Here is a 12070-nt window from a genome sequence, read left to right on the forward strand (position 1 = left end):
ATGGAAATTCGTTCTAGGCTTTTAGGAGTGGAAGGTTCTACCATGTGTAAGTTGTAGAGATAGTTGGAAAATTATGTTTTCCATGAATTTTTTTTAAAGTAATTAAAAGATGTTGGGGGAAATTCTCAAGGAAATTTTTCATTTTTTAAACAAAAAAATTGAAAATGGGTTGTTTCCCCAAATCTGAAAAATATATAGGTATTAGTGCATCCAAATATTTGCCATTTATTCCTGTGTTCCCACTTCTGGCTGCTCCTTCCCTTATGTACATAGTTCTTCCTTTCAGTCTCTGCGGGGAGGACGGCTCACTTCGTGGTTCTGAGATTTCTGATCTCCTGCAGGAGGTCTGACATCAGAGCGAGGCTGAGGAGCAAGATCATGAAATCTTCAAAATCAATTTTGTTATCTTTGTCCTCGTCAAGGGCAGAAATGATTTCCTGGTATTTTGGTTTGCTTTCTTGGCCCTGTGGAGAATTTTAATAAAAAAGTTTTAACACAAAATTCCTTTTTCTAACATCTTCTCAAAAATAGCAAAGTACTTGTGATGTAAATGTTGATATATTTTCCTGCTGGTATGACTCATCATAGAAACATCCTTATGTTGAGGATCTGGCCCTAATTAAGCACAGAGTTGGGTGGTTCGTGTCAGTTTCAATAGACAACCTTTTAAAGAAGGCCTCCCCCATCCACTTCTTGGGCAGTTGTTAGCATGGTCATTTTCAGATCATAAAGCAACTGATTTAAACTTGTTTATCATTCATGAGCACATAATAACTGAGATGAGATGGAGCACACCATGGAGAGTCAGGCTATCTGGGGTCCATCCATCCCTCCAGGTTCTTATAACTATACCTGTCACTGAAATTTCTGATTGTCTCACAGGAAATTAATACATTATAACGCCAGAAGGGACCATTGTGAACATCTAGTCTGACCTCCAGGGTAACACAGGCCACAGAACCTTCCTTAATTAATTCCTGTACACACTACAGCAGGTCTTTTAGAAAGACAGCCAATCTTGATTTTAAAATTTCCACTGATGCAGAATCCACTACAAAACTTGGGAAGTTGTCCAGGGGTTATTTACCCTCGTTGTTAATAATTTGCACCTTATTTCTAGTCTAAATTTGTCTAGCTTCAACAACCAACCACTGGATCTTCTTATACCTTTGTCTGCCAGATGGACAGGCTTGTATTGTCAAATTTCTGTTCTCCGTAAAGGTACTTATAAACTGCGATCAATTCACACCGTAACCTTTTTCTTTGATAAGCTAAATAGATGGCGCTCCACCAGTCTTTCCTGATCTCCGTGGGACTCTATTTGAACTAGACCCCCCTCAGTTATTCCCCCATTACAATTAAATGTTGAGGCATATCAGTTAGCCTGTTTTCAAGACGTTTAATGTGTCCCAGGTTGATTTTGTATTATTCTAATTTATTAATCAAAATGTTGAGTGGCACTAACTCAAATGCCTTACAGAAAACTAAGTATGGTAAAAGTTGTGTTATCTGGCACTTTACCGACCAGAAAGTTCTATAAACTGGCATTTCTGATCTTCATTGAAATATTGGTTTATAATCTGGTTGGTGCAGGGCCAGCAGCCTCCCTACCTGGCTCCACGTGGCTCCCCTGAAGTGGCGATATGTCCCTGCTGCTCCTAGGCAGAGGAATGGCCATGAGGGGCTGGGGTGAGGTGTGGGGCACAGGCTCTGGGAGGGAGTTTGGGTGTGGGAGGGGGCTTGGGGCAGGGGTTGGGGCATGGAAGGGGTTGCAGGGCTTGGGGCACAGGCTTGCGGTGCAGGAGGGGTTTCAGAGTGCCAGATCTGGGGGGCGCTCACCTCAGGTGGCTCCCCCCAAGTGGTGACATGTCCCTGCTGCTCCTGGGTGGAGGCACGGCTAGGTGGCTCTGCGCGCTGCCCCTGCCCCCCAGTGCCAGCTCTGCAGCTCCCATTGGCCAGGGACGGTGCCTCTGGGAGGAGACAGCACACACAGCTGCCTGTCGCACCTCCACCTACGATCAGCAGAGACATGTAGCCATTTGTGGGGAGCCAGCTGAGGTGAGCGCCACCTGGATCTGGCACCCTGAAACCTTTCTTGCACCTCAGCTCTCTGCTCTGAGCCCCGCACCCCCTTCCATGCCCCAACTCCCTGCCCCGAGCCCCCTTCCACACCCCGACTCCCTCCCAGAGCTCATGCCCCACAGTCCCTTCCATGCACTAACCCTGAGCCTCCTCCCACACCCAGACTCCCTCCCAGAGCTCATGCCCCACACTCCCTCCCACACACTAACCTTGAGCCCTGAGCCCCCTCCCACACCCAGACTCCCTCCCAGAGCTCATGCCCCACACTCCCTCCCATGCACTAACCCTGAGCCCCCTCCTGCACCCAAACTCCCTCCCTCTTAGTTAACCAGAGATTTTTACTTGCCAGCACCCCTCATTCTCCCAACATGCCAGATACCAAAGCTTTTACTGTATATTACATCAAAGCTATTACTTTTATCAGCCAAACTTGTAATCTCATCTAAAAAATGTATCTAGTTTGATATGATCTATTTTTCATAAACCTGTGTTGATTGGCATTCATTATATTATTCTCCTTTAATTCTTTATTAATCAAGTCCTGTATCAGCCTTTTCATCATTTTGGCCAGGACTGATGTCAGACTGACAAGCCTTTTTAACCTCTTTAACTATTGGCACATTTGCTTTCTTCTGGTCCTCTAGAACGCTCCCATTGTCCATTGAAAAATTCACATTAACAGTCCAAAGAGCTCTGTGGCCAGCTCTTTTAAAACTCTGCGATGCAAATTAACTGGATCTGCTCATTTAAACATTTCTGACTTTAGTAGCTGCTGTTTAACATAATCCTGAGTTACTGTTAGATTTGAAAATATTTCATCATCATCATAGGATATGACTACATCAACCTGCCTATTCCTAAATACAAGATAGAAATATTTGCTGAACGCTTCTGCCTCTTCTGCATCATTATTGACAGTTCTACTATTTCTATCTAGGGATTTGCCAGTACCATTGTTAGGATTCTTTTGTTCCTAATATATTTAAAATATTCCTTTTTTTTTTGTCCTTAACTTTGCTGGCCAGGAGTGCTGGGGAAAATCCAATCTTTGTTTCCTAAGAATGGATAATTCCTAAGTAGTGCATGTTATAGCAGCCTATTGGCTGCTCTAAATGGTGCTCAGTACTGGCACCAAATGGAGAATCAAGAAGCTGTATCTGGCTCTCCAACAGCCTCTCTTCTCTTCTGCACTCAATGGAAGTTGTGTTCATCATGGAATCAGGCCCTATGTATTTAGAACCCATATGAAATAATATATTCTTCCCTTATTTCAAACTCCAATGCGTTCCTTTCCTTGTCTCATACTGTGTTTATATTCCAGACAGAGCTAGGAAGGTTGGGATGACAAGATCCCCTGTGGAGCTGTCACTAACACTCTCACAAAGAGGTGCTGATAACATGGTGCTTTCAGCTCTCTGGCTGCTAGAGACATCATTTATGCCTCTGCAATTTATCTGGCTTCAGCTGCCTTGGGGGTCCAAGTCTGATTCTCATGTCAGGTGTTTATGATGTAATGGCAGGTTCAGCATTAAACGCATGTGCATTTCTTCCTACCACAAATACACAGTATACAGTCTTTGTATGAGCCCTTGTAATTGTGGAAATGCAGGCAGATACATTAACAGTGGTTTCTCAAATTCTTGACCTGTGTTGCATACGGAGGTGGCTAGGAATACAGACAAGGAATCCATCAAGAATTTATTTACATAGTCATTAAAATCTCACTGGGGATTTGCAAGGCAACAATATGTATGTTGTATCTGCAGCCTCCAAAATGCCTTCCCAGGCTGAGGAATAATTTGGTTAGTCATTAGGTGAAAGGCAGACATGGGGCAAAGGGTTTGCACTGAAAGGAGTTTGGGAATTGGATAGTTCAGTCTGTGCAATGCATGTCTCATACCTCCAAGTATGCAAGAAAGTCTGCTGCGACTGCATGAACAGTGCACAATGAGAACGTCTTGGGTGGCAATGACAAAAGGTGTTGACCCGTCCTAGAGGTGAACTAGCACAAGGCTTGGCTCTGGACACCCGCTCTGCGTGCTCTTACCTGTATGAAATTCATAAACTGGGTTTGCAGCAGGGTTTTGGTTTCAGCTTTGCTGAGTTTGCCCTCGGGGTCAGCAGAGTTGTTGTAAACCAAGGCTACGGTAGCAAATGCTTTCTCCAGGTCTGAGCCTTTCCCTAGAGCTACGGGAAGAAAACGTTGCATACAAAGGTTTGCAATATTGTGGAAAACATTGCACTAGAAACAGCTCCAGTGTCAGGAATGAGGCCTGCAGCAGTGCCTGCCCAATCACAAGTGATGCTGAGCCACAGCTGGGTGACCTGATTGGCCAAGGCAGTCAGGTGGCTTGCTCTTACGCCCAGCGGCTGCTCAGTGCACACCTCTGTAAAGTCTTTGCCGTCCTGTGTTTGCCTTACTCCAAGCTCTGCTCCTGCCCTGCCCCAGCCTTGTTCCACTCCTGTCCCAGCACTGCTCCCGCCTTCCCTGACACCACGTAGTCTGGGTCTGACCCTGATTCCTGGCTCCAACTCTGTCTCAACCCCGGGCTCCGATATTTGGACTCTGACTATGGTTCTGACTCTTGGCCTTGGTTCCTGGTTCTGACCAGCAGGCCTGACTCCAGCTCTGACTTGGTGTCAGCTGCTGTAAATCAGTGTAACTCCCTTACAATTAATAAACCTCTGAGGATCTGGCCCAGAATTTAGTACAAGCGAGGTACCAACGTGCACTATATGCTGGGCCCTGCCAGTAACTCAGCGCACCCTACCACTAAGAGTTCATGCCATGAATAAATACAAAACAAAGGCACCAACAAAAAGTGAGCCAGGTATAACCAATGCTGTGGGTCTAGCTCACTGGGTCTGTTAGTTCAAAAATGCAGTAGATTTAAACGTTAATCCCTCTAAAAGGGGCATCCCCAGGGAAAGCTGCTGTCTGCAGAAGCCCCGGCAGCGAAGGGCAGAGGACTCACTCACAGCAATTCCCATTCTACTTGCCATTGGCTGTGGCCTGAGCAGTGGGATTTGGGGGGTGTCCGCTAAATTTCCATTATTTCCTGCTGTTGATGTTTTTGCCTTGAAAATCAGAACCCGAAAGTATTAAGAAACCACGTGGAGTAGGTCGCCTTACCTTTCACAGAAGCCAGCTGCTTGGATATAGGTGTGCTAGTCACAAGAGGGAAGAAATGTAGTTATACTGGTGAGCCTTGTGTGTCCAGTTCCTTCATAAACAAATCGACTTATTTGTATTAATTTTATTCCATTCCACGGAAATATTCCAGAGGGCTCCTCAAAGAGGAATGAGTTTCCTCCACAGTGGAAAGATCAATATTCTTTACAAGCTACTATCACAAAATAATCCAACAACAATGGACTTATTCTGCTGCTCAGGCTCAGCTTCCAGCCCACAGATTGTATGAAATATGAAAGAAGTGGAACTAACTGTAACACAGTGGCTCTCAACCTTTCCAGACTACTGTAGCCCTTTCACCTGACTTAAAAACGACTTGCTTACAAAATCAGACATAAAAGTACAAGTGTCACAGCTCACTGCTACTGAAAAATTGCTTATTCTCCTATTTACCACGTAATTATAAAATACATCATTTGGAATATAAATATTGTACTTATATTTCAGTGGATAGTATTTAGAACAGTATAGAGAAGTCATTATCTGTGCGAAATTTTAATTTGTACTGAGTTCGCTATTGCTTTTTAGGTAGCCTGTTGTAAAACTAGATAAATATATAGATGAGTTGATGTATCCAGGGCCGGCTCCAGGGTTTTTGCCCCTACAAGCAGCCAAAAAAAAAAAAAAGCCGCAATCACAATCAGCTCTACTGCCGCCACTTCGGTCTTCAGCGGCAATTCAGTGGCTGGTCCTTCCCTCCGACAGGGACTGAGGGACCCGCCGCTGAATTGCCGCCGAAGATCCGGACGTGCCGCTCCTCACCATTGGCCACCCCAAGCACCTGCTTGCTGGGCTGGTGCCTAGAGCCGGCCCTGGATGTATCCCCTGGAAAACCTCTGTGTGCCCTCAAGGAAGCACATACCCCTGCTTGAGAACTGATGGATGCTCATTTAATATCATTTGTTTAATGACATTTTCAAAGCATGAAAGTACTACAGGAATTGTAAATGTTCAAACTTGGTTTTGAGTGCACCCTGGAGAAATGCAGCAGGTCTGTGCATTTTCCACTCTGTACCATTCCCACTTCTGGAGTGCAGCATATGTGGTTTTTATTTTTTACCAGAAGTCATTTTGGTGAGAAGGGCTCTTCCTACATTCTATTAAAATTTAAAGCGTGATTACTTTTGCTAAAGTGCTGGAAACTAATTATAGACCAGCCATCATGCTGTGGAATCCATCTCCTGTGATGGATACAGACAAATCTGTCTGCATAATGAATTTTAGGACAAAATGTCAGATTATTAAAGAGTAAAGAACAAAACTTTCACTTACCGTTTGGGCATGTTTGCAGTAGCTGAAGTTGTTTTTTGAGTCGAAGCAGCACCGAGTTGATTCACGGAATATAGTTTTGAGTTCTGAGTGCTAGAAGTGCAGCCACACATCCTTCACAATAGCCTTGTTGTTTATGATCTCTAAGCAACTCAAGTAATTGCAAACAGATGAATTCAAACTCCCTGCTGTGAAAGGGAAAGAGAGCACAGCCTGGCTTCAGCACGCCCTATCAATAATGTAAATGCCACTTGCTGAACACGGAGATAGCTAAATAAATCAGTTTGGAGCAGCCTGGTTGAGAGGATGGAGAGGTATCGGAAGGTAGAAGTTGCTGTTTATTTTATGTAAGACTAAGAGGAAATGAACTGGATTCAACTGGGGCCTGAACCATGGGAATCTTCCCATGGACTTTAAAGGCCTTTGATTCATTCTTTTAGTACTGACTACATCAGTATGAACTAGATGCCTTTTTGTTTGCGCCAGCAGGCTGTATCCGGGGGAGTTAGCGCGCTCTGCAATTCACAACCCCCGTAGATCAGTCCACAGCACTGTGTAGACAAGCTGTAAGTGTTAAATGCCAGGCTTCAATTGGACCAGCTTAGCATGAGTTAACCTATACTGCTTTGTCTACACTAGAGATTAACCAGGTGTTAGCTAACACCTTGTAACAACACACTTTTAAATCCTAGCCAAGACAAGGCCACAGACTTTTCTGCAGCAGGTCTAATGTACAGGTGCCTTTAGAACACTTACAGCAAATGTGTGTGTAGATGCTTGTCATGCCAAGGATCAGCACACACACACTCTCCAGGGATGATCAGACTCTTAGCTCTCCTCCTTCTTTGGGAAAAAGTTTCCAGGTGATCTGAAACTAACTGACCAACAAGCTCTCTGGAGCTATCCTGCGTGACAGACACCATGTCAATGGTTACTGTGCTAGCATGAAAAGGAATGAACTTGGCAGTTGTCAGCACACCTGCCATCTACTTGACGCGCCTCCTGACATCCTAAGTGCAGGTTTGACAGCATCGATTTACCACAGAGTGTTCCCTCCTCACACATGTGCCACTGAAACTTCTTCCTGAAGTCCTCTTGTTCTCCAGAATAAATTGGCACCTGACTGGTTTAGCCTTTTAAAGTAACAGTATTCATGGGAATGCAGTCCTTTGTGTTCTCAAGGTGCTGGGCAAACATTACCTGGTCAATGCTAACAGCACCTGCGAGACAAGTAAGCAGGAATCATGGGCGTGATTCTCTGCTGCCTGCAGCAGACCCTGAACACAGCACACAGCAGGAGGACCAACATGGCACCAGTTCTGACGTCTCGGTTCTCTGGCCTAGTGCAGGTGAGAGCATTCTGGTGGCTGATCCAACTTGCACCAGCTGACAACAGTATCTAAGAAAGCATGCGCCCCTGAACAGCACGTTCCACCCATGCTTCCTCTCCATTTCCTGTCATGCCCCCGTGGTAGGGGCTGTGAGACAAGTGGAGTAGATGCTGTTAATTCTCCTTCTGTGCCCACTAGGGTCTCCCCCCACACTGAGGGTACCCCCCAGCAGGGAAACTAGGGCTGGACTCTGTCCTTTTGTGCACAGGAGACAGAATAGGTCAGAGAACCTCTTTCGTTACCTCCATTTCCCAAACAATGAAACTAAGCCATGGCACCAGTCAGCTGCACTTCTTATGGACACTGGATAATTTTCCTAGTGTGGACAAGGCTGGGGAGGTTAAGTAATTTGTCCAAGGGCACACAGTAAATCATTGTCATACACGGGATTAGACCACTTCCTAGGCCAGTGGTCGTCCCCTAGAGCATGCGGCCTTTCTAATAACTTTTTCCACCCTGTAGTAGGAGGAGGTGTTCTGTCTTTTCTCAGGCTTCCAGCAAAATAGCATCCAAGAATAATCATTTCAACTGTGGCAGACGGTCTCTACTTCCAAAAAATCACAGAGCCACAGGACAGCTCAATCCCCACTCTGAGAATGCCTCTGAACTCTGTTGCGTCTCAGCAGGACTGTTGATATTTGAAAATACACTGGCACACATTACATATTTCTTCTCAAAGTTCTCTGAAAATTGCTTTTCACATGGCTCTGTCTGCTTTACCTATGAGCCTATAGGCTTATACCTGGAAGTCCTGTTGGTCCCTTTCCTCCCTAAGGCTGGACAGTGAATAGGATGGCTTCAACAATTTCCAACTCACTTTTTCCGCTAACAGATACAATACCAATGACAAAACTACCCAGAGTGAGACTTTATGGAACAGGACACTCAAAGGAGACTGCAACAGATGGCCTAGAGAATTAAAATGTTTTCCTCATTTCATAGAAGCTAAATTACTGAAGGCTAATGACTAAGGATGTTCACCACCTTTCTGTTCTTGGAATTTAATTATCTTAAAAAGCCTGGGAAAAGAGAACCCCTAATTTTCCATCTAAGAGTGTCATTACTCTGAGCCTCTTTTGAAAGGTTTAAGTTGTCTTAGCTCTCCAGTGCCTTCTTCGGGATTGGCTCATGAATAAAACAGAGCCATAATTGCAGTGACGCAGCCAAAACACATATAATCAATGCTCGTTATCCCATCAATTAACACACTAAAATTAAACAAGAGTTAGGGTTTAGTAATCTGCCATCAATTAAAAAAACAACAAAAAAACAAAAAATCTTTCTCATGGTGAAGTGGTAATTCGCTTTTTCATCTCCAGGACCATAAAACAAAGCATCAAATGTTTTACCGCTTAGTTAATGTGCAAGAATTTAAGAACATTTGGTCTTAGGTCGAGGGAAAAAATGTGGATGGAAAAGGGAAACCTGATGCACGGATCTCAGCTGCAACAAGTATTGAGAGGTCTGGAGCGCAAAGGCAGCCCTCTGCATGCTAGCTTTTTGTAATGTGTAGATTTGACTATACATCCCTCGAGGACCCTCATGTGTATTACCTTGGCTCCCCAATCCTCAGGATGATCTGAACTCTAGCAGTGACTTTCTTGTCGGGTGAGAAATGAGTTGAAACAGATATGAGATATGTTATCTGGGTAGAAGGTATCAATAAGCATGTGCACCTTTTGAACAGGAGTCTTAGGGTGTAACTGACACAGTAGCACAAAGGGTGAAATTCACCCCTGTGCACAAGGCCTCCTATGCAACACTTCAAAACAGTGTTGAAGTTAGGGTTGCCAACCCTCCAGGATTGTCCTGGAGTCTTCAGGAATTAAAGATGAATCTTTAATTGAAGATTATGTCATGTGACAAAACCTCTAGGAATACGTCCAACGAAAACTGGCAATCCTAGTTGAAGCGGGATATAAAAGGCTAGCCCCTGCCTGGAGGTGAATTTCACCCTAGATATGCAACAACAGAGCCCCAGAACACAACTCTGATATGCACCACTTCTTGCTACTCATTTCCTGACCTGCATGGCTTCATGAAAAGGTTTTTTCATGATATCTACTTGTCATATTTGCACATGCACATATATATATATAACTTAAATATTGAAGAGAACACACACATCTTTTTTAAATGATCAGATTTCACACTATTACGCAACTTTCTGTTCGTGTAGTATTTTGCTCAGGCTTTAAACCCAGATATATATACACACACCCATACGGCAAGTAAGAATAGATTTGTGTACATATACACATTGTTCTGTTTTACATATCTATCTTGATTTCTAGCTAGAATGTGCAAATCATTCATTATTATCGACTGGACAAGTTTTAGCAGATTTCACATGCCCACAATGATGGATGCACAAACACGTGACTACATAAATTATTCATACAATCATTTAAATTAATTGCAGCTGCAAAAGACCAGGCTATGAAGTTTCTTCTTGGCATTCTCCCAAAGGTGTTTCCTTTTTTATACACTAAAGCATTCCAAAGCTTCACGTTGGTTTACATTTCTAATACAATATGTACCGTGTCATGAGATTACTGGGTTCTATGGCGATGGACTCAACAGTACCCATAAACATGCGTGGGCATGCCCAGGTTTGGGAGGGGGTATGTTAGGAGTGAAGACTAACAGCTTAGTAGATACCATTACAGCTACCACTAAAATATAAAGCCCAAACAAGCATAATGGATTTGGCAGTTACTCTTTCCCTAATGCCTTCAGACTTTCCAGCCCTGACATCTCTTCAATTAAACCATTGTTGTGTAGTGTTATGGGAGCAGAAATGTTGCTAAATTGCACTCAAGAAGGTAATAAATATATTAGGTTTTTTGGTAAGGGGAAATTCTCATTCATTCTCATATGAACAAATGAATTCTATTAGTGTGAATGATTAAAAATGAATCATTGTAAAGAGTAGTTTGATTTTAATAATTGTGGCTATTTAAAATAATCTTCCTTCCTTCACTACTAAAATAAATACAAGGATATAACATTATTTTGCTTAGGTCATCTCTTGGGTTGATGCTTGTAAATACTTATTTATAGGTGCCAAAGTCGATGTCTCTAATGTAGGTCCAAGTCTTCCTGAAGTTTGTGTAGTTTTCTAGATAGGGTGTCCAGTTTTCAACCGAAACACCAGTTTGACTGCTGACCAGGCCATTAAATGTCCAGTTGGCGTGGGGCTGGCAGGCTCCCTACCTGACTTTGTGCAGCTCCCTGGAAACGGTGACACGTCCGTGTCCCCTAGGCAGAGGCATTACCAGGGGTCCCCCTCATGCTGCCCTCGCCCTGAGCGCCAGCTCCACAGCTCTCATTGGGTAGGAACTCCCCCCCACATGCCAACCCCCTGCTCCAGCCCGGATCCCCCTCCCACACCCTGAACCCCTCATTTCTGGCCCCACCCTGGAGTCCGCACCCCCAGCCAGAGCCCTCACTCCCTCCCGCACCCCAACTCTCTGCCCCAGCCTGGTGAAAATGAGTGAGTGGGGGTGGGGGAGAGCAAGCGACAGAGGGAGGTGGGATGCAGTAAGTGGGGGCAGGGCCTCAGAGAAGGGGTGCAGCAGGGGCAGGGCCTCGGGGAAGGGGTGGGGCAGGGGGTGAGGCAAGGGTGTATGGTTTTGTGTGATTAGAAAGTTGGCAACCCTCTTTCTATAGCATTCTTTTTATACACTTACCAAAAACATTTGATCAACAGATTTTTTAAAATGGAATTAAAAAAAATTCTGGTGGAAACTGTTTTGATAAAACAAAATTCTCCTGCATGGTTTGCGACCAAAGTATTGCAGCCAAAGCATGCGAAGCTGAAAGTGATATTGACTAGAGCAGCTACACTTAATGGTTCTATTACTCTACACTTTGAAATACGTTACATAGCCTTAAAATTGGAAAACCATTAGAAGTAGATCTTTAAGTGCACCCATTATATAAAAACTGCTCCACTTATCCCAAAGCTCCAGTATATGTCTTTAATCCCTTCACCAGTGTGTACATCTACCCTTCCCCTTTGGTGAATGGAATCAGATCTGCTAAATTATCTGTGAATTTTCTCATGTTCTGCTTCCTGGCCTAAAAGGAAGACGCAGGACCCAATTTTGCGAGCACTAATGGTGATTTGCCT

At 44.2% G+C, this 12070-nt stretch overlaps 1 protein-coding gene across 1 annotated transcript; it reads right to left on the reverse strand.

The window, feature by feature from the left end:
- Positions 1-201: 201 nt before the first annotated feature.
- On the reverse strand, positions 202-6695 carry SNTN (sentan, cilia apical structure protein). Its single transcript, XM_030570238.1, has 4 exons — positions 6548-6695; positions 5216-5250; positions 4130-4269; positions 202-464 (listed from the first exon to the last, which is right to left on the reverse strand). Exons 1-4 carry the CDS (start codon positions 6655-6657, stop codon positions 306-308), a joined length of 444 nt encoding a protein of 147 aa, XP_030426098.1. The 5' UTR covers positions 6658-6695; the 3' UTR covers positions 202-305.
- Positions 6696-12070: the final 5375 nt, after the last annotated feature.

Source organism: Gopherus evgoodei, chromosome 7, assembly GCF_007399415.2.
Source record: "Gopherus evgoodei ecotype Sinaloan lineage chromosome 7, rGopEvg1_v1.p, whole genome shotgun sequence".
Taxonomy (NCBI): domain Eukaryota; kingdom Metazoa; phylum Chordata; order Testudines; family Testudinidae; genus Gopherus; species Gopherus evgoodei.

Bases quoted from the DNA above. Each gene is read 5' to 3' on its own strand.
- SNTN (XM_030570238.1), bottom strand. From the start codon at position 6,657: ATGTGTGGCTGCACTTCTAGCACTCAGAACTCAAAACTATATTCCGTG. The intron at 5,251-6,547 runs GTAAGTGAAAGT...TCTTGTGACTAG, and splicing joins ACTGCAAACATGCCCAAACG to CACACCTATATCCAAGCAGC. The intron at 4,270-5,215 runs GTAAGGCGACCT...TTCTTCCCGTAG, and splicing joins GCAGCTGGCTTCTGTGAAAG to CTCTAGGGAAAGGCTCAGAC.